This window comes from Hyperolius riggenbachi, chromosome 7, assembly GCF_040937935.1.
Source record: "Hyperolius riggenbachi isolate aHypRig1 chromosome 7, aHypRig1.pri, whole genome shotgun sequence".
NCBI classification, from domain to species: Eukaryota; Metazoa; Chordata; class Amphibia; order Anura; family Hyperoliidae; genus Hyperolius; species Hyperolius riggenbachi.
Window position 1 is genome coordinate 187,610,601 of NC_090652.1, and position 26,274 is coordinate 187,636,874.

General features: G+C 41.1%; 1 protein-coding gene across 2 annotated transcripts in view; it reads left to right on the forward strand.

Annotated features, from left to right (window-relative positions):
• The window catches only part of PIKFYVE (phosphoinositide kinase, FYVE-type zinc finger containing), a 921,889-nt gene that overhangs the window by 235,277 nt on the left and 660,338 nt on the right, over positions 1 to 26,274 (forward strand). For both annotated transcript variants that reach the window (XM_068244945.1, XM_068244946.1), the window contains exons 14-15: positions 2,106 to 2,260; positions 15,194 to 15,284. In XM_068244945.1, coding sequence (XP_068101046.1) covers positions 2,106 to 2,260; positions 15,194 to 15,284 — 246 coding nt within the window. The remainder of the gene's footprint in view (positions 1 to 2,105; positions 2,261 to 15,193; positions 15,285 to 26,274) is intronic.

The following is a 26,274-nucleotide window of genomic DNA, read 5'->3' on the forward strand; positions in this document are numbered from 1 at the left end:
TATAGTGCCCAGTTTAGCCAGTATAGTGCCCAGTTTAGCCAGTATAGTGCCCAGTATAGCTAGTAAACTGCCCAGTATAGCCAGTAAAGTGTCCAGTATAGCAAGTATAGTGCCCAGTTTAGCCAGTATAGTGCCCAGTTTAGCCAGTATAATGCCCAGTGTAGCCAGTAAACTGCCCAGTATAGCCAGTAAAGTGTCCAGTTTAGCCAGTATAGTGCCCAGTTTAGCCAGTATAATGCCCAGTATAGCTAGTAAACTGCCCAGTATAGCCAGTAAAGTGTCCAGTTTAGCCAGTATAGTGCCCAGTTTAGCCAGATCCCCCGCCCGCCCGCAGCTCCCTTCGCGGCCGCCGCTGCTATTACCTCTTCAGCCGGCGGCCGCCGCTGCTATTACCTCTTCAGCCGGCGGCCGCTTCCTCTACTGCGGGTGCCCCTCTCGCTCTGCTCGCCGTGTATCACAGTAGCGTGCCCGGCGCTGCTGCTGTGACGAGGCAGGAGAGAGCGGTTCCCCTGGTAACGGCGACAGATTTGTGAACATTATTTTAGAGTAATGGGTCTTTTGTGTATGTAGAAAATGTTTCAGATCTTTGAGTTCAGCTCATGCAAAATAGGAGCAAAACCAAAAGTACTGAATTTATATTTTTCCTCCGTGTAAATACAGCAGCTATGCAATAAATTACAAAGGCAGCTTTCAGTGCTTATGAACTGTACTTTGGGAACTTGTAATTTGTAAACGATATAATAACTGTATGGGTAATAAAAAGTAGGAAGAAGGGAGAAAGGAAAAATCGAGAGCCCCCAATAGTGTATTATTGTTGGTTTAATTGTCGTATAAATTAGATAGTAAATTATACTCACAAGTATGGGTTGCCGGGTCAGGCAACCACTTGTATCACAGACAGGGAAATTAGACCTGTCCCCGCTCAGGCTAAGAGTCGCTCTCTGCGTAGAAAAGGAAAGGGTGTCCACACCCATCCACCAGGTGGATATCACGTAATGAGAAGAAAAAAAACAAAAAAACCAGAGGCGCCAATAGAATAAAAATTATACTCCAATTAAAAACAATTAAAATGTGGGTGGCAGTGGAGTACTTGCCTACCCCCAACAAAAAAAGGGGGGACCACTTGTATGGTTAATAATATAAATTTAATCAATTTAGTACTCCAAAACAACAATTAGTTTGCAACGCGTTTCACGGGACACAAGCCCGCTTCCTCAGGCAAAGCACATACAAACAGGAGCAACTGGAATAAAAAAACATAAAAAGAAACCCATGTGACATAAAAATAAAATAAAAATACAAAATAAAAGACAAATATTCCTCATTATAGAACCAATAATAAAGATCAGCACATCAGATTAGCATATAAAAATATATAAAAACGAATCAAGTCAGCTTGGCTTGTCAGTAGCTAATAGACCATAAAATTAGTCCGCCTTGAGAACATATGATTAGTAGAAATCAAACACAGTCATATTTGTCATTTAGCATTTTCTAAAAAATCATAATAAAAAGCACATTGGCTGTGAATTATCCCAATCCCTGGTCCCATCACCCTAATCACCCTAATCAGTTGTTTCTGAAAGGACCTTGTAAATGTGCTTTTTATTATGATTTTTTAGAAAATGCTTGTGTCCCGTGAAACGCGTTGCAAACTAATTGTTGTTTTGGAGTACTAAATTGATTAAATTTATATTATTAACCATACAAGTGGTCCCCCCTTTTTTTTGTTGGGGGTAGGCAAGTCCACCACTGCCACCCACATTTTAATTGTTTTTAATTGGAGTATAATTTTTATTCTATTGGCGCCTCTGTTTTTTTTTTTTTTTTTTTCTCAATAAAAAGTAGGAAACCATGTTTGTACTGAATGTTTTATCACAGTTTAATCCCTCTTTAACCTATTAAGTTGGCGATATGGGTAGTGTTTTCTGCTGGGTCTCCACACCCTTAGGCAGCACTATGCTGCCATCAGCTGTTCATTTTGTGTCAAACCAGCTTTTAATGGTTTATGACAGTAGACTTTTCTGCAGGAAAGAATCAGAGTGGCCATTGGTAGATGGCCTAATACATGGGTACCACTAATGGTTTTGTGTGTTCTGTTGCAGATGGAAGAAGTTGATTTAAGAAACTGGATTGAGAAACTGCAGGCACGGATGTTGTCACCAAATATGGACACTCATCAACAGCTTCAATCTGTGTTTGAATCCATGATCGCCAAGAAGCAGTCACTTTGTGAGATGCTGCAAGCCTGGAACAACAGGTCAGTACAGCTAAATTGATTTATGAAACAGAACAGTCGTTTTTATAGTTAGTTATACACTTTTGGAGATTCATTGTCTTCACTAAATATAGCAAAAATATGAATGGTTATCCTTCAGGGAAAAGCTGTTCTTATTTTGCTTACTTTTTTAATGATGTTCAGTAATATGTTTCTGTATATATATATATATATATATATATATATATATATATATATACTGTACATCTGGTTGCTAAAAATAAGCAGTATATTTTTGCATCATTAGGATTAACATACAGATTTATATACTTTTGCTCTCTATATTCACTTTGATTATTATTTTTGAACAAAAGTATTATAGATGTTATCAGTCAAAATAGCATTTATTAAATTGAAAACGAACTACTTCCACATATGAAAAGGAGGTTATTCTTGACTTCTTACCTTTCTGCAACAAAATGTTTAAATTATTAACATGCAATGAAATAAACATTTGTTTACAGAGTGCTTTATCAAAATGTAGTGTTTAAAGAGAACCCGAGGTGTGTTTAAAGAATGTTATCTGCATACAGAGGCTGAATCTGCCTATACAGCCCAGCCTCTGTTGCTATCCCAAACCCCACTAAGGTCCCCCTGCACTCTGCAATCCCTCATAAATCACAGCCATGCTGTGAGGCTGTGTTTACATCTGTAGTGTCAGTCTCAGCTGCTCCCTCGCCTCCTGCATAGCTCCGGTCCCTGCCCCCGTCCCTTCCCTCCAATCAGCAGGAAGGGAAGGGATGCAGGCGGGGACTGGAGTTCTGCAGGAGGCGGGGAGAGCAGCAGACTGACACTATAGAGATAAACACAGCCAGCTCTGACAAGCTGTTTGTCAGCAGCGTGGCTGTGATTTATGAGGGATTGCAGAGTGCAGGGGGACCTTAGGGGGGTTTGGGATAGCAACAGAGGCTGGGCTGTATAGGCAGATCCAGCCTCTGTATGCAGATAATATTCTTCAAACCCACCTCGGGTTCTCTTTAAAGTTTTTTTTTTTTTTTTAATATTTGTTCTACTGTAATCTTGTTAGATTGGTGGACTACCTTTTGTGCTTAATGCAACCTCACTACAATCTGTACAGGAGCCTCCACATTGGAAATGAATATCCCCAATATTCTTACTGATAAATGAATATAATCCCCAGATGGAAATCTGGATTATTCTTGATTGAATATTCCCTCTTTTATACACTACACGTGCATGTGCCTTTACACTTGCAGTGTTTAAAGAAAAACAAAACATATTCACAGTTTGTTGCAGTGCATGGCTGTGACACATTTAAGTAATTATTATTGCCAAAAATTAGGAGAGAACAAGAGTGCTGACACTGCAGTGGGCGTTTTGTGGTGGGAAGATGGAGAGGGTTGTTCAAATGCAGGTGTCCGGTGTTCCAGCAATAGGAATGTTAGATTTCATTTTTTTTTTTATATACGAATCCATAATCTTGCTGGTTAGCATAGATTATACCCATGTATGCCGCTATAATGCCATCACCCACTTGCTTTCTCACCCAACACAATTGCATGCGACTCTGGAAGTTTGAGGGCTCACCTTTCTTCACCTTATTATTTTTGAAGGTTGTCAAGACCTATATATTTCTACAGGTTCAGAAATTATTTCACTATTATACTAAATGGAAAAAAGATAGCAACTGTACTTAACCAAATACTTAAATTATGAAAATAATTTCTCATAACGTACAAGGCCTTAACAGCCCCTTTAAAAGAGATAATGTATGCGTTTCTATGACTCTAGGAATACAGCTATAGTCATGCTTCAAGAGACCCATTTCACTAAGACTTCATACCCCAAATTTTTCCCGAATTTCATCTATCCATCCATGCTACAGCTAAGAGGGGTGGAGTTGCTATCCTTTTCCATAAGAATACATCCTTTATCTTAAAGAGGAAATTAACTGATAGGGAAGGACATTATATTTTCATGGAAGGTGATTTATCAGGGATACCAACTCTTCTAGTTAATCTGTATGCACCCTCAATCAAAAATGGAGCTTTTTATACTGAAATAGTAGAGAACATTCAAAAATGTGATACGGTCAATATTATTATAGGAGGGGACATGAATCTAGTTTTAAACCTGAAGTTAGACCACCAGGCCATCTCTAACTCCTCTGACAGGCCTGCTCCCCCCCAAATCTTTTTATAAAATTATTGAAGAAGTTCAACCTAACTGATTCATGGAGAGGCCCATCCCAAAAAAATAGATTTCTCCTTCTAATCCCCACCTCAGCTCCTCGAGACTGGATTATATTTTCACCTCAAAAATATACACCATTAAAATAAATGGGTCGACAATTATACATTCACCATTGTCAGACCACTCAATTATATGTACAACCTTTATTTTCCAATACCAACCCTCTAGCACACCACATTGGAGAGTTCCACCTTTTATTTTAAACAACCCTAAATGGGTAGAAAAACTCTCACAGCTCCTGAGGGAATATTTTCAATTCAACAGCCCTGAAGACACCAATACTAGTAACTGGTGAGACGCCCACATGGCTTACATAAGGGGGCTACCTTATCAGCCTAACGTCATCTGTGAAAAAAGATAAAGAGGCTAATAAGACGGCCCTGGAAAAGCAACTACACATTTTGTGGAATACCTATCATACCTCTAAATCAATATCTCTCCTAAAAAAAATAAATACAGTAAAAGAACAACTTGACACTATTAACTCAGAGGAAGTAGCGAGATCATTTCGTTGGTTGGGCAGTAAAAATGATCATCTAGCCAACAAAGCTAACTCAAATTTAGCCAGAAAACTGGCTGGTCAAAAAAGAGCGTCTAAGTTCATCCCACTCAAACTACCTAGCCTTAGTGGTGTAACACATAACCCAGTCAAAATTGTCGAGCTCTTTAGAGAATTTTATGAAAAATTGTACGCCAATAATAAATCTTCCACTCCTGATGCAATACGCGACTTTCTGAGCCAGATTAACCTTCCCCACCTAACACAACAACAGTTGGAACTTATTAATCAACCCTTCTCGCTATCAGACATATTAAAGACCATCAATAATCTAAAGCCTATGAAAGCCCCAGGCCCGGATGGATTAACAGGCCACTATTCTAAAACATTCCAAGAAATCATAACACCTCCATTATTAATATATTTATCTTCAATCAGGGACGGGCATCCTATTTCTCAATTATCAAACAATGCAACAATTACAGTCATTCCAAAAGAAGGAAGAGACCATACACTCTGCAAAAACTACAGACCCATTTCCCTGATAAATATTGATCACAAAATTATGACCAAAATCTTAGTAGATAGATTAAACACCTTCCTCTCTAAGTTAATAAACTCCGACCAAGTAGGTTTTGTTAGATTAAGACAAGGTACAGACAATATAAGAAAAGTCTGTAATCTAATACACTTGGCCAACCACAAAAACCTTCCTATGTTACTGCTGGTGGTAGACAAAGAGAAGGCCTTTGATTCATTTAATTGTGAATTCCTATATGAGGTACTAAACAAGTTTGAATTTAAGGGCCCCTTCCTACAAATCCTTAATACTTTATATTCTAACCCTTCTGCTTCCATACTCTCTGCAGGATGTTTCTCGGACCCTTTCTATATTAGAAGGGGGACCAGACAGGGATGCCCTCTTTCCCCAGCCCTATTAATATTGGCCTTTGAAACATTATTAGAAGCCATAAGATTCAACACCTTGATAAGGGGTTTTCAGATTGGCCCAGATATGTACAAATGCAACGCCTTTGCAGAGGATCTCCTACTGACGATTACAGAACCAATTATTTTGCTACCCAACGCCCTTAAATTATTAAAATATTTTGATTTAGCCTCAGGCCTTAAAAGTAACCAAGAAAAAACGGAAGCTGTATCTATAAACTTTCCTCTCAAACTAGAGACACGAATCAAAGAAAACTTCCAATTCATATGGAAAAATAAGTCTGAAATATCTGGTCATTCAAATTTCTGGCTCAACCAAAACTCTTTATGAACAAAATTATCCCCCCCTTTTTAAATCCCTCACACTCAAACTAAATTCCTGGGGCAGACTAAACCTCTCATGGATAGGTAGAATTTCATCCACAGAAATGGTCATTCTACCCAAATTACTCTCTTTTTAGATCCTTACCCATAGAAGTTCCCACATTACAACTCCAAAAAATTCAGAAAGAAATCTCCAGATTTATTTGGGGTAAAAGAAAGCCTCGTATTGCATCCTCTATTATGTTCAGACACAGACTGGAAGGAGGACTAGTAGTCCCTGATGCAACAAAATTCTTCAAAGCTGCTAGAATTTCCCAATTGCTGTGTACATCTTTCAAAAACCACTCCTCACAATGGAGAGATATTGAGAATTCCTCTTCCTCCCCATATCGCATACAAGATATGATCTGGGTAAATAACATACCAAAGACCCTACTTAACTCAGACAATCCCTTTATTTCATTCTCTTTCAAGCTCTGGAACATTCTAAGATTCAAATATAGACTTATTTCAGATGTTTCTCCTTTAGCTCCTACTATAAGAAATCCTGAGTTTACTCCTGGCCTAGAGTCCAAAAACCTCCTCTGGTTGTCATCCAATAATATCTTAACCTTTTATGATATATTACGCAAAGGGAAAGGTAATATCCAAGACATGATAACCCCCCCCCCCCCCCCTTCCCTTTAAAGTATTCAGGTCTATACAACTGCAACACTTTATGACTCAACATTGGAAGGGTGATTCTGTTCCACCATTGACTTTGATAGAAGGAGAAATAAGCCGGGGAGAAGATTTGATCAAATCAATCTCAATAATTTACAAACTCCTCAATGCAACACCACTCAATCAGAAAAAAAAACCCTATCAAAAGAAATAGGAAAACGATCTTGGTCATGAAATCACAGAATCACAATGGTCATCTATATGGAAGAAAACTTCCAAATGTTCTAACAATATTTCCATGACTGAAACTGTCAAAAACCTGAGCGGTTCTTGCCTTTTTCATGATTGCTAACTCAGTAAAGGACCAGCCCTTAAAGTGTTGCTATCATAAAAATCCGGCATAGCGGGGTCTGAACCCTCTATAACAGTAATTATAGATTGACGGTGTACCTTGAAATGAATCAGAGCACTCAGTATATGATTTTATATAAAAAATTGTATTTGCTTATCATACAGCATATATACAAAATATGAAAAGTTCCAAGTAGTGTTTCCTTCTAACAGTATTCCATCTTATCAAGGCCTTTATAGCCAAGGGTTCATCAATCATCTGAGTACTTTCAAAAAAGAATATAACAGTTGTGTTATGTAGGATAAGATCAAAAGTAGGCTCATCTGTATCAATAGCTGTGTACCTAGTAGCTGTGTAAAACTTGTAGTAATCTTCTTAAAGAAATTGCATAAAAAATAGCTTCTAAAAAAACCTTCTTGCTAACATCTTAAAGAGAGTCTGAAGCGAGAATAAAACTCGCTTCAGCTCTTATATTCAGCAGGGGCATGTGTGCCCCTGCGAAAACGCCGCTATCCCGCGGGCCGAACGGGGGTCCCTTACCTCCAAAATCCCCTCCATTATTTGCGGGGATCTCTTCCAGTTGAGGCAGGGCTAATGGCCGCAGCCCTGCCTCACACGCGTCTGTCAGCGCGTATCTCCGCCTCTCGCCCGCCCCTCTGTCTTCCTTCACTGAGAGGGGCGGGGGAGAGGTGGAGATCCGCCGCTGATAAACTTGTGTGAGGCAGGGCTGCAGCCGTTAGCCCTGCCTCCAGCAGCAGCAAAATCTACGACCAAGTTGGTCGTAGATTTTGCAGGGGGGGATTTGGGGGGTAAAGGACCCCCGTTCAGCCGTGGGATAGCGGCGTTTTAGCAAGGGAAAACATGCCCCTGCTGAATATAAGCTCTGAAGCGAGTTTTATTCTCACTTCAGAGTCTCTTTAACAAAACTTAATGCTGAAAATTAATAAAGTAAATCACCAGAATATTAAGCATATTACCCCTCTGTCATCTCTTCAGCATCTAGAACCACGTGTGGGAAGGTAGCTTCTGCCTCATGTGTCTTCTCAGGAGATTGTTGGGCTTCTGCAAACTATGAGCTTTTCCCTGAATTTCCCTGAACCCCAGGTTCTGATTGGCTAAAGCTTCCATGCGTAGCTCACTATATTTGACATTTAAAATACCCATAACACTTTTTTGTTTTGAATACCTTAATTATCTTAACTGTGTGAACTAACCTCATTTGGAGTGTTTACAAATTCTGATCAGGTCCTTTCTGACGCAGTTAATTAAAAATGGACGTCACCAGCCATCTTGTCTACTGGTTAACGTTTTTGCCCCAGACATTGAGACTAAACAATGTCATTCATGACGCATTTCTGATAATGTGTCCTTCTTTCCCAGACATAAGATTGGTCAGGTTGACACTGTAACCAGACCTGTGAGAGTCTTCAGCAATTTAGAGCTTATTGAAACATACAGGGCTTCTAATATACTTATTTAAATATAAAGCTTATTATATAATTCTTCCTAAAACAATTAATCATATAAGAAATAATTGCATATGAAATCTTAATAATATAAAATCATGTTCTATATATTTGCCATTCTTATGAATAAATATCACTTCAACCGGCAGAAGTCACCATTTCATCATGTAATAACAAGCAGTATTAATAATATTAATTTTATAAGAATATGAAACCGCCAGGTGGCATCATTGAATCATCTATAACTAATTGGGAAAACACCTTCTTTGTTTTATTTTAATAAAGCTTGTTCCCAAAACACCACGTGTTATCAGCTAGCTAAGACTAGGAGACTAGAACATGTCAACAATCCTCCAGAATCATAACAATCTCATGAGAATGTTTTACTGTCTCAAAGCATCACCAGCTTTTAAATGTATTTCAAAGTATTAAATTATATTATATAGGGCTTAACAATAACTATTTCTTTCTTTAGAAGAACTGTATTGATTATTTATATTTAGATTCATATCTATGTGTAATAATTAAGAAAATGTACATATATAATTACTGCAGAAATGTGAGTTTTAACTTCTTCCCAGTCTTTACACAGAAACCTCTTTCAAATGTCAAGGCCACGCACTAACATAAACAAGAATGTTCTGGCTTTTTGTAACTAGAGTAATAATTATTATTATTATTTATTGTATTTATGAAGCACCAACATATTACGCAGCGCTAATTCAATTATGAGTTTCACTGCTTGGAATATGCTGAGATGTCACAGAGCAATATTTAAAAAAGTACTCTAACTTTACAGTTTACAATGACATTTTGCATAGAACATTAAAATTTAAAACATACACATATGACCGCTTTTCCTGCATAAATAAAACCGCTAGAATTTTGACAAAACTTCCATTAAACTTCTATTCCGAGCATACCTAACTCCGTCAAGAATAAGCAAATACAAAACACAAACTCCCAGTACATGTTTTAGAGGTTGCCCGGATTTGCGAGATTTCTTCCATACTTGGTGGGTATGCCCTGTAGCACAATCACTTTGGACCAAGATCTTTTACTTACCAGAACAGCTCTGGAACAAACCCTCCACTCTCAATCCTCTATCAGCCTTACTTAAAGTGGACCCAAACCAAACATTTTTTTAATTCAAAATATTTAGTTGCACTACTCTGACACATACAAATATAAATAAACACTCCTTCATGCCTATGAGCATTTCAGTGCATGCTTTTCACCCTCCTCTTTGCATAACTAGGATTATACTGGGGGCAGCCATTAGCAATTCCTCCTTTGCTGGACACCATCTACTCCACCAGTTTGCCGGATTTTTTGCCGGCAATATGAAAGAAAGGGAGGGGTTTCTCCAATAAATGTAAAATATTTTATATTTGTCATCATGCAGCTGAAAAAAGGCTGCTATTTATTATTATAATTTAGAAAATAGATTTTATTTCTGAAATCTTGTATTTTTAGTTTGGGTCCACTTTAATCTCAATATGAGGAACCTATCCCGCTCAGAAAATACCCTATTCACAAAGATATTAGTGGCAACTAGATCACATATAGCACAGACTTGGCTCTCTAAAGAACTGAGCTGGGATAAGGTTGTACAAAAAGTCAACTAGATTTGCTTGAACAAATTTATAATGGCCTTAACAACTGGGGATATCTCAGTCTTTTTATCTACTTGGACTCCCTTCTTATCTTCAGATTATGGGAATCACATAAAAGGAATCATGGAGAGATACTAATGGCTAGAATATATGAATATAGACCACCACCCGCTCTCAGGACAATTAAACATAGTAGCCTCTGTTCAATTACCATTTGCATACTCCTCTAGATAACTAAATTCTCAGAGAATCGCCACTGCACCCCACAGTATAGTTAAAACAATGGGTGGGTTCACAAACCCTTAACATTTTCTATTCTTTATCATAGTTCAAATCCTTTTCTCGCTATACTTTATTGATGTGTAGCTCTGTTGGATAAGTATCTATATGCATTATTTGTAACTTATCCAATTCTTGTCAGTTATCTGTATGCTAACACTCATCCCTTGTAACATCTACCGGGAATTAATGTTTTGTCTGTTATATTGTTGTTTCTCAATACAACGATTATACTATGTTCTGTTAAAACTCTCTTAATAAACATTTTTTATGAAAGTAGAAATGCTGCACTCATTGTGTTTATTTTCTGGTGACATGCTGCACCCATTGCGTTTATTTTCTGGTGACATGCTGCACTCATTTGACCCAGCTTGCCTGACTACTCTGGACCTCTCTGCTGATTTGACCCCTGCCTGGATACCTACCATTGTTGCCTGCTGCCTGCCTCGACCCTTGCCTGGATATCCACTATTCCGCCTGGACTCTGCAAAACTCCAATACCATCATTTTTGTCTTCAGTGTTATTGGACTTCCACATTGGGGTGTCTTGGTCTCATAACCACCAGTTGGGGTTATCCCAGAGGTGACCTGGTGGGCACTAGGCAGCGAAGTCCATCTTCCTTCACAGGTCGGTGGTGAAGACCCGTGGTCACTTAGACCCCACGTCTGGTTAACGCTCTGTCTGCTGGTGGAAGGGTCAACAATTCCCCTGAACATAACAGGTTTAACTACAAAAAGTGTATTGCGGTCCTATTGGTCTACGCACACAATACATCACATGCCCATGTACTCTGCTGCCATGCCCAGGACACGTTTTGAGATGATCCTGCGCTTCCTGCACTTCAGCAACAACCAACCTGTCATCCAAGAGGCCACCATGCTTTTGACCACCTTTACAAAATTCAGTCCCTCATAGACCACTTTTCTTCAAAGTTTGCAGATGCTTACACCCTTGAACAGAACATCTGCGTAGACGAGTCCCTAATACATTTTACTGGGCGCCTTGGCATCAAACAAAACATCCCAAGCAAGCGTGCCCGGTATGAGGTCAAGATGTATAAGGGCCACAGGCTACACTAATCGTTTTAGGGTCTATGAGAGAAAAGACTCAAAACTGGAGCCACAGACAATGTACAACTACAACATGGGGAGCACCATCCCCTACAAACTCAATATACCACCCAATAATTATCGAGAACAGTTATCGAAAAAAGTGGGTGTAAATCTGAACTGTGCAGAAAGGTCAGAAAATAAGAATCCTATACCAAAAACAACAAAAGCAATGACCTCAAAATAACCGCACCAGAACAAAAGTTATCAAATATAATAATGCATCCTTTATTTGAAATTACAAACATTAAAAACTATTAAAACATGATGGGGGAATATATAAACCCACAATATCGGAGAACTGGCGGACATGTAAAGTGCTAATAAAGAATCTAATCATCCTCAAACAACCTGTGCATAGCACTAAGTGTGCATAATACTGTTGTGAAACATACAATGTGCAATGGATGTCCCAAGTCAATGCATGAGACCAGTAGAAATAGGAAAAAAAAAAAAAAAAAGAGTATAGGAAATCGGGTGACATGAAAGAGGGAAGCAACCCCCTAAAAAGTGGAAATGTGTAATAGAGAACGGCCAAAGGCCAATCAGATAATGACCACATAGAAAAGTGCACAAGGAAATTGAGTGAATGAGAATGATGAAAGAGGCAGAACCAAGTGCTGAAATAGTGAAATGGTGATGGATATGATCCTACCAGTGTAATGTCTCCACGGGTCCCCACTGCCGCTATCGCGATTCGCCACCTATAGTGTGGCTTTTTCGAACTGGAGCCAGTCGGATGTGCTGACTACTTGGGAAACAGTGGCAAGGTTGTGTGGGACTTGGTGTCACCCTTCTTTCACAAGGAGTACCATCTCTACGTGGACAACTACTACACAAGTGTGGCTCTCTACCAGCATTTAAAGTTAGTCTGAATTCCTTGCTGTGGCATCGTGTGACCTGGTCACCGGGGCTTCCCCCAACGGCTCAGTAGTACCCGACTTCCATGGGGGAGAGGACTGTCTTGTGTAACAAAGACCTTCTTGCAGTGAAATGGAAGGACAAGAGGAACGTTAACCTTCTGTCTACCATTCACAGAGACACGACAGTCCTAATTGAACGAGCAACTGGAGTCCACAACTATAATTTAAACATGGGAGGGGTGGACTTCAACATCCAGATGTTGGCTCCCTATTTAATTTCCCAAAGGACCAGGCGCTAGTATAAAAAGGTGTCTGTATATTTAATTCAATTGGCAACGTACAATAGTTTTGTTCTCTACAGTAAAGCTGGGAGAACAGGAAGAACAGGACGCTTCCTTCAATTATTGTGTCTGCGAGAAGGGTGGAATAAGACGTGACACCACTGTTTACTGTCCCACCTGTCCTGGACATTCTGCCCTATGCATAGGGAGATGTTTCGAGAAGTACCACTCACAGATGTGTTATTAGAGTAGGGAACTTGAGACCTAGCAGTAGGCACACAAGGGTCTCTCAGGGCTCTTTCACACTGGCACGATGTGTTTCGGCAAATTGCCTAGCTAAAGTGACAATTTGTGGTCCCCACTATGCTAGAAGTGGTTGACTTAATGATAGTGCATAGCTATGTTACCTGCGGTGATTTCAGCCCGGAAGTTATGTTTATGTCTATGGCGACGCAAATATTTTTACTTCCTACTTGGTCGAATGCCAGACAGGGAATGCCATGTACTAATGCAGTATTGCCTGAAGGTCTGTTTTTGATGATGCAGTGTGGTGTGCACGACCCACCGGATACGCCAATATGCAGTGTGAAACCAGACATCAGGTTTAGAGATACCCTAACACACAGGGCTGTCAGAAACCTCTCCTTTCACTTGGGACAAAGTTGCATAGTGTACTTCGCCACACACTGTGTTTGCGCACTGTCCCATGGGGAATGAGAGGTTTGTCCTCGGAAGGTAAGTAAAAAAAAAAACAAAAACAGGCGAGCAAAAAAGTAAAAAGTTCTAAATGTTAATGTTTGGTTAAAAAAGGTTCAATAAAGTTTATCAAAGTTAATGAATTGATTGCATTGCTTTTTATGAACTCGCTATGCCCCTCGTGGAATACCTTGGGGTGTCTTCTTTCCAAAATGGAGTCATTTGTGGGCAGGGACGGATCAAGACCAAGTTGCACCTGGGGCAAGGTCAGGTTTTGGCACCTAAAGGTCTGGTTTCGGCGCCTAAACAGCCATTCATTTTGCCGCCTTTTTAAGAATTCAACAAACTGCGCCTGGGGCAAGATACCCGCTTGCCTCCCCCTAGATCCGTCCCTGTTTGTGGGGTGTGTTTACTGTCCTGGCATTGCTTTTTTTTTTTTGGGGGGGGGGGCTAAATTGTGAGCACCCCTGTAAATTATCTCTGTAAATGACAACTTTGTGTAAAAAAAATAAATACAAAAAAGGTAATTTACAGAGATATTTCTCACACTCAGGATGGGTGTGTGTGAAAAGACACCCCAACACATATTATACTACTTCTCCTGTGTACGGCGATACCACGTGTGACACTTTTTTTGCAGCCTAGCTGTGCAAAGGGGCCCAAAGTCTGAGTATCTTTGGGATTTCACAGGTAATTTTTACTCGTTTGGTTTCCAGACTGCTCCTCACGGTTTAGGGCCCCTAAAATGCCAGGGCATACCTGGGGTCAGGTATTGGCAACTGATTTAACAAAACAATTTAGTCAGAGTTTAAAGGCCCTGGTTTTGTTACATTTAAGTATAAAATGTAACCTTTATTATACAATTCACTTCAAATGACCGGTAAACAACAATATAAAAAAACAACCTTATGTTACCTAAATAACTGTATACAAAATGCAGCCCAAAACACATTTCACAATCAAGCAATGGTCCGTTCTTCAAAGGTAAGAAAAATTCAGTTCTACTGAAAGGACTGCAATTTTCTCACCTCTAAAGAAGCTATTATTGCTTCGTTGCAAAACGTGTGTTAGGCTGCATTTTGTATACTGTTAATTAAGTGACCTATAGTAAGACTGTTATGTTATGGTTGTCCTTGTTATTTAACGCTAATTGCATAATAAAGGATACATTTCATACTTGTAACAACATGTGGGTCTTTAAGTCCTGACTAAATTTTTTTTTCTTTATTCGGTTAGCAATTCCTCTAGGTGTTAGAGGTATTCGGTATGCCACTTTTGCATTATAGTTAGGAAGCTGGTAACCTCCATTTGGGTTTACTGCAGAGGGAGTGGTGGGAGTTGATAGAGATGTACAGGATTGAATGGCGTGAATTATGCCTGCTCTCTTTAGGCCAACAATTGTTTTTAACACTGCTGCTGAAAAAGATCTTTTCAGATTCATGTGGGTGATGATTTAAAATATATATGTAATTCTAGTCCCAGTGTTACCAGTTATATGATCACTTATCTAAGTTATGTACATGTTACCTTATGTATATTTTTTGTATATAGATGTATTTACTAAAGTGATCAGGATGAAACTATATTTTTTTTTTTTTTTGTAGGTTACAAGACCTTTTTCAACAAGAAAAGGGCCGTAAACGACCTTCAGTTCCTGCTAGTCCTGGACGAATGAGGCAGCAAGGTGAAGACAAGGTAACAGAAAATTCAAAGTGAATTATACATACTGGTACATTGTTGATTAAGTATGGTCAGTGAATAGAAAAAATCCATGCTTGAAACTAATAGAACTTAGTTCATCCCCTTTGGGAAAGCATCATACAGACATATATGGAGTCGCTATTGGTATTTTGTCAGGCAGCTTTGCAAAACGCTCAAATGAATCTTCCACTAGTAATAAATGATTTATGATAAGTCCTAGATCTTCTTTGTGATACTTTCAATTACATCTTGTGCATTTAATGTCATCGTGAAAACATGATCCAGTATTGATTGCATATTACTTATTTTGATTTGAAATGGAAAAATGGAAAAGATATGCTAATAACCTTGGTTCACCATTTGAATAAAACAAGGACATCAAATTCCCCTACAAAAACATCCTGGTCTGTTATTTGGTGCTTAAAGTGACCCAGAGATCAATAAAAACACTGTTTTTTACTTACCCGGGGCTTCCTCCAGCCCCATAAGCATGGATGCGTCCCTCGCCGTCATCACGCGTGCCTCTCGTGGTCCGCCCGGAATCCTCTGTGTAGCCGCAATGAAACCCCGGTAGACGGCTCAGTTGGGCTCTGTCTGACTGAGTTACATCAGCCAGGGCCTTAGGGCTTCGCATGTGCAGAAGGCCCCCTGCTGACGTCACACAGCCGCTTACCAGAGCAGATTGTGGAGGATCGCAGGAGGACGGCGGGGGACGCATCCGGGCTTCTGGGCCTGGAGGAAGCCCCGGGTAAGTAAAAAAGTATTTTTATTCATTTCTGGGTTATTAAAACTTCTGAAGGTTTAAGGCTGTGAATTTCACATGGCCCTTCTGTGCATTTCAGGACGTGAAACTCACGTCTTGCAGTTAAGTTGCGGCCGGGCACTTGTGCACATGTATGCACACTCCCGCCATTCCCACTTGGGCTTGTGCTCATTCACACTTGTGCATTCATTTAACAGTGAATGACTGCTGCAGAAAACAAGGGGAAAAAACAAACCAAACACATTTAAGTGACAGTGTCCCTTTTAAATAATAAAGTGCCCCTGCCTAGTAGAATATTAACTCCTATCTAACTAATGAACCCCTTGTGCCACCTATGCTTAGCCCCCTAAGTTTAGTAGACAGCTATAATCGCTGCCGCCCGTAGCGATAGGACACAATCGCTAGGACAGCAGCTCCGGGATCCTACACTGTACAGATGCATCACAGTGCTCTTGTCTAGCAATGTATCTGTACAGCACTGGGGTCCCCAGACTGTGCGCCATAGCGATCTGATGCAATTGCTACAGCCACCGTAGTTAGCGATAATGGTATTCCACATTCCCAACTAGTGATGAAATATGGCATCTAGGGTATCATCTTAACCAGGAAAAGACGACTGTGACACTTTGTCATGTGAAATTTGTGAAGAGTGAAATATGAATTTTCTGCACTTATGCCTATTTTTCCCTATACAATGCCTATAAAATTAAATAATTCTTGACAAATATTACCCATAGAAAGTCTAGCTTGTCCTGAAAAAAATTGTGATCGCATAAGTATTAAATATGTTGTTGTCATATCAATAGTGACAGCTGAAATGCCAAAATTGTAAGGAATCTTAAAGTAGAAAAACCTCAGAATGTAAAGTGGTTAAAGGACAGCTAAAATGAGGGACATGGAGGCAGCACGGTGGCGTAGTGGTTAGCTCTCTCGCCTTGCAGCGCTGAGTCCCTGGTTCGAATCCCAGCCAGGGCACTATCTGCAAAGAGTTTGTATGTTCTCTCCATGTCTGCGTGGGTTTCCTCCGGGCACTCCGGTTTCCTCCCACATTCCAAAAACATACAGATAAGTTAATTGGCTCCCTCTAAAAATTGGCCCTAGACTGCAGTACTTACACTACATAATATAGACATATGGCAATGGTGGGGATTAGATTGTGAGCTCCTTTGAGGGACAGTTAGTGACAAGATATATATATATATATATATATATATATATATATATATATATATATACACTGTACAGCGCTGCGTAATATGTTGGTGCTATATAAATACTAAATAATAATAAAATAATAATAATATATATTTCCTCTTGTACAATGTACATTGCCTGGTTATCTTGCTGATCCTCAGCCTTGAATACTTTCAGACATATACTCTGAGCAAGCATGCAGATCAGATGTTTCTGACTAAAGTCTTACTGGATTAGCTCCATACCTGTTTCAGGTGTGTAATTCAGACACCACTGCAGCCAAAGAGATTACCAGGACTGCCAGGCAATTGGTATTGCTTCAAAAGAAAAGAAATATTGAACGCCTGGCCCACCAACGCCTGACCAACTTCTTTAACTCCAACTCCCTTCTCGATCCCCTGCAGTCTGGTTTTCGCACAGGCCATTCTACAGAAACAGCCCTCACCAAAGTGGTAAATGACCTTGCCCTTGCCAAAGCCGAAGGTAAATACTCCATCCTGCTCCTCCTGGACCTCTGCTCAGCGTTTGACACTGTCGACCACTCCCTCCTCCTCCACTCCCTGCAGCTAATGGGCATTCAGGACCTAGCCTTAGCCTGGATCTCCTCCTACCTCTCCAACCGCTCCTTCACAAAATGTTTCAATGGCTCCTCATCCACTCCTACACCCCTCTCAGTTGGTGTTTCTCAAGGTTCTGTCCTAGGACCACTACTGTTCTCACTCTATACTGCCTCAATTGGCAAAATCATCTCCTCCATGGGTTTCAATTACCACCTGTATGCCGATGACACCCAGATATATCTCCACACCCCATATCTCTCCTCCTCTACCATGGACAAAGTATCTGCCTGCCTCACAGCCAGTTCCTCCTGGATGGCTGCCAGGTACCTGAAGCTTAATTTGGACAAGACTGAGCTATTCCCACCTCGCACAGCTGCACCCCTCCCAGATCTGCACGTCACTATTGAAAATACTACTATCCACCCTACCTCCCAAGCCCGCTGTCTAGGCGTTACTCTGGACTCTGAACTTTCCTTTAAAGCCCACATCCAAGGTATTGCCAGATCCTGCAACTTCCACCTCCGCAACATCTTCTCCAAGATCCGCTCCTACCTGACCCCTGACACCACTAAACTCCTTATCCACGCCCTTGTCATCTCCCGCATAGACTACTGCAATTCTCTTTTGTCTGGCCTCCCCTCTAACCGTACTGCCCCACTTCAATTGGTAATGAATGCGGCAGCCAGACTGATGCATTCTACTCACTGCAGCGCCTCTACAACTCTGCTCTGTAAAGCACTACACTGGCTCCCCATCAGCTTTAGGATCAATTTCAAAATCCTGTGCTTGGCCTAGAAATCAGTGCACAGGACCTGCCCGACCTACATCTCTGATCTGGTCCACAGGCACATACCAGCCCGCCCCCTCCGATCCTCCAATGACCTGCGCCTAGTCTCACCACGCATAACTCAGTCACATGCACGATTGCAGGACTTCACCAGGGCTGCCCCTACTCTCTGGAACTCGCTCCCACCAGCCGTCAGACTCGCCCCCACCTTTAATACCTTCACGCTCGCATACCCCCCTACACCAGCACCATAATATGTTCTGTTAGACCCCCTCTCAAAAGATGCACCTATTGTCTCCACCCCACCCTTTAGATTGTAAGCCTCCGGCAGGGCCCTCCTCCCTAATGTATCCAGCTTGATTATGCAATCTTACTCACAACCACCCCTCTTGTAGACTCGAACAGTCTCTATTTTGACCTATGACACTGTATTCTTATCAAATCATTTGCATGATCTTGTTTTGTTGTGAGTTTCTGTATGTTCTACCTGTATGTTAACCCATTTATCTATTGTGCAGCGCTGCATAATATGTTGGTGCTTTATAAATACAATTAATAATAATAATAATTGCAACCACCATATCCCGCAGGTGTCCTTTAAAGAAATACTATCGATTGACATTTTTTTTTCATTTCACAAACAAAGGATCCTATATATATATGAGTGGCACCACCAAAATACTACACACATTGCAAACTTTACTGAACAACAGGTTATCACATAAAAGCAATTAAAAAGTGTTGCTGAAACACCAAAAACACATTTTTTGGACACGATAATGTCAAACAAATGACAAACAGTGCCTCACCTCAAGATAAAGAGATCAGCCCAATGCTGCAAAAATATCCAACTTGGGGTTCATGGAAAATCCTTAGATGAATAGTAAGGACCCGGGTCCGCACGATAAATGAAATAACCCCTGCCTGGTATCCAAAAGCCTAAGTGCTAGTGCTCATTGAAAGAAAAGGTATGAATGGTTAAGTGTGCAATATAGAGGAGTGAAGAGAGCCAAAATGCTCATAGTCATTACCCAGTAAAGCAAACATGTTGACTGGGAAGGATGATCAGGCATAAAAATGACACTGGATTGATGAATAGAGCATACTATACCAACAAAGCGTTCCTGGGTGAAAGAACGTGTAGCAGCAAACAATTCAGGCAGAGAGAGGCACAAGAATGCTCCACGCGTGGCGTGGTCCACGTGACCACTTCGTCACGAGCCAAGGATTGTGGGTAAGTATCCTATTATATATCCAAAAGGGAGCAAAAGGATTGGTCAGGCCTAGAAAGTACCAGCATCATAAGTAATTGTATGGAGCGCAGAGAGCCCATCTCTGTATGGCCGAGAGTAAAGAAAGTGGAAGTCCGTCATAACAGGTGTAGTCAACCATGTTTTTTTTTTTTTTCATTTGAGACGGGACTAGTTTGGGAAGCCTTTGGCAGGGACATCCCTTCCCTAGTGTATCCCTAGTGTGTTCTACATGATCATGCGCTCCTTTCCTATGACAGCCTCATACTTCTATTACGGGGCCTACCTAACCAGCCCAAAATAGCTTGATCATGTATCTTGTATCCTGTTTGCCTTATATAACTTTGTTAAATCTGTCATCCTTGTATTTATTGTCCAGCGCTGTGTAATATGTTGGTGCTTTTTAATTACTATTAATAATAATCATAATAAAATGCTCCTAACTACTGGTGTATACATTTTACTGCTTACCTTTTTGTTTACTGTTATCAAATTCCTTGTGAAAACAGTGAAACATGAGGGGGGGATTCCTCTCCCTACTTCTGTTAACCTCCCTGGTGGTAATGAGGAAGCTGACCCATTGGTAAAAAACTTGATACAAGTGGTATTGAGGAGCTAGGTTCTCTATGCTGAAAACAGGTCTAAAAAGAGTTATAATGGTGTTTGTGCACCACCTACTGGCAGTAGGCACATATTACAGGCAGCATTACAGAGCAGTCAAGTTCCATTTTCTAATACCATATTGTATATTGGACAGAACATGACACTTACTGCCACACTGGTCTGAACTCAGCCGTGATGGACTAAAAAGACCACGATGGCTAAGTGTTGTGTAGCAGACCAGAGTGTGTAAAGTGGCCCAATGACGGTCCCTAAAGATCTGGCATGTCAGATCTTTATCTATGCCTAAGCATGATCCAACAGCATTGTTCTTTGCAACTCCCCACCCGCTGGAAGCCACAAATGCAACAGAGGCGTCATCAGCCAAAGGTGCCAGTGCACTAACGATACTGTACAGAAGTGTCATCAGCCCTTGCACACGATGCATATTTTGCTATGCTGGGGGAGAACCGATGAGCGTGTGTAATGGGGAAGTTTCTGGTGATTGGAGCAGCGAGAACAATTCTATTGTGCTGTGCTCAGGCATTGCTAAACATCTAACATGCCGGATCTTCATGCAATTGTTGTGGGCCTGATGTAGTCACATTGGTCTGGCCATAATGACCACCCCCGCCATTGCAGTAGTTATGGCGCACCACTCAGAGTTCAGACCAGCATGTGTATGGACCTTTAGGGCTTGTTCAGGTGGATGTCTCATTCACCTGCCCATAATCTCGTCCAAATGCTTTTCTACAAGCATGCAGAAACACATTTGTCGACTTTCAGCGGCGATTCCCAGCGATCGTCATCTTTCATCTTGCAGTGGGGACACAGGAGTGTGGCGCTAATGGACCCCAGACCAGACCCTGCTGCTTCCAGACAGTGGAAAAAATAAAGATCAAAATGCTGCTTTTGCATAAACGGCGGTAAATGATGTGCAAGTGTGCGTGTGAACTGGCCCTTAGTTGTTGTACCACACAAGAGAGATGTTTTAGACAAACACTGTATGGTATTTATTTCTGCATCTGTAGATGTATTTCTTCATCCATATATGAGGAGGATTTTTCTATTTGTGATTAAAAAGTTGAAATTTTAAATACATTTTTTGACATGATTTTGTTTTGAAACTTTTATTATACTCAAAATGGATACTAGACCCTTGCTTGGTGTATTTTAGTAAGTTGCAAGCAAAAATTTCACGAAAATTAATTGAACCACTTTTTGCACAGAAATCATGCAGAAATTGAATGCTAGGGAGGTTAGCACTTTGTGTGAAACAGGAATCACTACTAACTGCAGAGAGAGAGCAGAGGAAATGTGTCCTGTTTGTCATTGTGTGTGAAACCTGACACCTGAGTTTTTTCATATACCGTGAATGTATGGCTACCTTTACTGTCTTCCTCTACTCTGTCCATTTCTCTTTATCTCTCTTTTACCCTCCTCAATCCTCCTCCCTCTGCCCCCCCCCCCTCCCCCCCTTGAAAAAAGTAGTCAGCAATGGCTCATTGTAAATGTCTGAATATTATCATTTAAATAGCGCATGTCCCTAGCACTTTACAGTTTACATAGCCGTATCACTAGTTGTTTTGCCTAAGCAAATAGGGTTTTTAAACCCTCTAACTTCGCTCCCCATTCAAAGATGGGAATAAACAAAATTGCTGCAAAATATGTATATTCAACTCAAAGGAATAGTTTTAGTCCTACAATCCTGTTACAATATTATCTAAGCCTGCAGAATCATAGTTAGTTTGTGTAATTAGAAGTATGCATCAACATGTTACCAAGCTGTTGTAGACATCACCCAGGGAGAATCGGGGGACCCCAGCGACCTCGAAGGGGAAACAACTGGAACATACACGAACAGCACGTGTGCTGATCATCTGGAAAGATACCGAAGTCAAAGTGGTTTCCCCCCGCCTTTAACGGACAGAATTATTATAACCGCGCAAGCGCATAAGCAGCTAATCAGAACGTTTCTATTCCACGCAAGCACAGAAAGAACACATGCTGCTGCTGCTGCCTCAGCGCGTGATCACAACATGATCTTATTCCGCGCAGAAAGACCACATGTTGCCAATCCAGCGCGTAAACAGAACATGTTTTTCTTCTACCCAAGGGCAAGAAGAACATGTTGCTTTGTGGACAAGGAATGTGAGCAAATGCAAGAAATGTAACTTATTGCACAGCAATTCATTGTTCTTGTTCTTCTGCACAAGGACAGACAAAATACAGCAACGTCTTAAGTTGCTGTGTTGAACCAAATTAACTCATCCAGTACTAGACCGAGAACACATTTAACATATATACGTGAACAGTAATCCCATACATTAAAAGATCCATACATAAAGACAGGCATGTCACAAACGTATCACACTAGTCTAGTATCAAACCATATAATTAATATGTATTTATATAGAATTGACATTTTCTCCAGCAATTCACAAACTACATAGGCCTCAATTCATAAAGCATTACCGCATGCGGTAATGATGAAAACAGCAGACTTTCCAGAGCACTTAGCAATGTGTCAATTCATAAAGGCTGTTACCGCATGAAAAGCTGACATTACCGACCAGGGAGATAAATTACCGACTTGGCTGTAGTTACCTCCAACACATGTCAGTAAATTGTCAGCAAATGTCAATTCATGAAGCCCTCAACAAGCGGTAAGTCTGACGATAGTTACCGACGCCTCTGGTGAGGTCTTAACAAGTTACTGACACCTCTGCTGAGTTGTTAACAATGCAAAGTGCAGGGAGCCGAAGTCTGTGTGAGTCATCTGTGCATAGAGCCGTCTGTGTGAGTCATCTGTGCAGGGAGGGAAAGTCTGTGTGAGTCATCTGTGCGATTCATCTGTGCAGGCAGGGAAAGTCTGTGTGAGTCGTCTGTGCGTGTCATCTGTGCAGGCAGGGAAAGTCTGTGTGAGTCGTCTGTGTGAGTCATCTGTGCATGCAGGGAAAGTCTGTGTGAGTTGTCTGTGCAGGGCAAAAGAGCAATATCGCCATACTGCGCTACGCTACCACTCAATGGTCTGCAGTAATTTACCGACCTTAAACAGCAGCCGGGGAAATCTTTATGAATTAGCACACAGACCGGGAAAATACAGAGTGCTGTATTTTCCCGACAAGATTTTTTTTTATCGCATTGCTTTTTATGAATCGAGGCAATAGTCATGTCCCTGCCATAGTCATATCTAGTAGCCTATCATATTAATATTATGTATTTATATAGCACTGACATCTTCTGCAGCACTTTACAGAGTACATATTCAAGTCACTGACTGTCCTCAGAGGAGCTCACAATCTAATGTCACCATAATCCTAGTCTAATGCCCTACCATATGGCTGGATAGTGTAATGGTTAAGGGCTCTGCCTCTGACACAGGAGGCCTGGGTTCAAATCTCGGCTCTGCCTGTTCAGTAAGCCAGCACCTATTCAGTAGGAGACCTTGGGCAAGACTCCCTAACACTGTTACTGCCTATAGAGCGCGTCCTAGTGGCTGCAGCTCTGGCGCTTTGAGTCCGCCAGGAGAAAAGCGCAATATATATGTTCTGTGTTTGTTGTTGTTGTTGTGTACCATATTATTATTAGGTATTTATATAGCAATTACATCTTCTGTAGCACTTTACAGAGTACATAATATCACTGATTGTCCTCAGAGGAGCTCATAATCTAATCCTGTCATAGTCTAATGTCCAACCATATTAATAGTATGTATTTATATAACACTGACATCCTCTGCAGCACATTACAGAGTACATAGTCATGTCACTGACTGTCCTCAGAGGAGTTCACAATCTAATCCCTACCATAGTCACAGTCTAATGTCCTAACATAATATTATTATGGATTTATATAGCACTGACATCTTCTGCAGCACTTTACAGAGCACATAGTTATGTCACGGGCTATCCACAAAGGAGCTCACAATCTAATCCTACCATAGTCATGGTCTAATGTCCTACCATATTATTAGTATGTATTTATATAGCACTGACATCTCCTGCAGCACTTAAAGAATACATAGCAATGTCACTGACTGTCCTCAGAGGAACTTATACTCTAATTCCACCATAGTCTAATGTCCTACCATATTATTATGTATTTATATAGCACTGATATTTTCAGCAGCACTTTACAGAGCACATAGTTATGTCACGGGCTATCCTCAGAGGAGCTCACGATCTTTTCTCTGCTATATGTATAGTAAATAGTGCATTATTTTATAATAGGAGAGGGGGCTTCCTTCAAAGTTTCCTGTTGATGTCCACTGTCTGTAATTTACACCGCCGCTAAGTTCAAGTTCATGCCCTGCCTGGACCTGTCATTGCCACGGCCACTTTCCAGTGCATGTACGCGCCCATTTTTTGCGGTCAGCATCTGCCCAAAAGGCGGATCCAGAACCTGCATAGCACCCTCAATAAAAAATAAAAATATCCTGATTCCCCCCCCCCCCATTTACAATCCATTGTCTAGTCCTCCAACTGCACCTCCTGCCTCCTAGCTTACTCAGCCTTTGTCAGGGCCGGATTTACCATAAGGCACTGTGGGCACGTGCCTACAGGTGCCTCTTAATGGAAAGACGGCTCACTCCCCTCCCCGAGTGCCTCCCTCCTTCCCTATTCTGAGAAGAGCGTAAATGAGGTTACTTACCCAGCTCTCAGCATTCCACTGATGAGATCTCCCTTCAGTTGGGGGCACCCCTAGCTACTTAACACTGAGGGTACCTCTGGCTGCCTAATGCTAAGGTGCACATGTAGCTACCTATGACGGGCAAGGGAAATGACAGCTGGGCCAACCAGCACACTTGTGGTGTGATTCAGCAGGGGTTTGTAGGTTCATGAAGGGCGAAGTCTAGGCTGCCAGGACATTATTATTATTATTTATAAAGCGCCAACATATTCCGTGGCGCTGCACAATGTAAGAAAACAAACAAGGGATACATAAAACCTTCCATGGACCCAAATGCAATGAGAAGCTACAGACCTGTCTCCAACCTCCCCTTCTTAGGTAAAGTTATTGAAAAGGCTGTCTATCTGCAACTTGAAACCAGGCTGTCAGTAAACAACATCCTGGACCCTCTACAATCTGGCTTTAAGAAATGCCACAGCTGTGAAACAGCCCTCATCCAGGTCTGCAACGATCTGCTCATGGCAAGGGACAGAGGGGGATGCTCCATCCTAATCCTGTTGGATCTCTCAGCGGCTTTTGATACAGTTGACCATAAAATCCTGCTTAACAGATTGCAGGAGTACTGTGGCATCAGTGGATCAGTCCTCCAGTGGTTCAGATCATTCCTGACTGACAGAACACAGAGAGTATCCCTAGGACCTATAATCTACAAACCTGCACCTCTACAATTCGGAGTGCCACAAGGATCAATCCTATCTCCTCTGCTGTTTGCAATCTACATGTTTCCACTCGGTACACTTATCCAACGACATGGCCTGACGTACCACTGCTAGGCCGATGACACACAGCTATACCTGTCCTTCAAACCTAGTGGAACAGACCCTACTCCAAAAATAAACTCTTGCTTAGCTGAGCTACAGGCATGGACGAATGATAACTGGTTGAAACTGAATGCTGACAAAACCGAGGTCCTTTTTGTCCAAAGCCAGCGCTCGCCATCAAAACAGCTCTATCCTAAAGCAACACCAATCAGGATTGGGGATTCAGACATAAACAGCTCCAACCTTGTGTGCAGCCTTGGTGTACTAATCGATGGGGAATTTCAGAAACCAAATTTCATCTGTAGTTAAATCTTCCTACTTTCACCTGAAGAACATTGCAAAGATTAAACCTCTGATTCTCCCAGAGGATCTTCCAA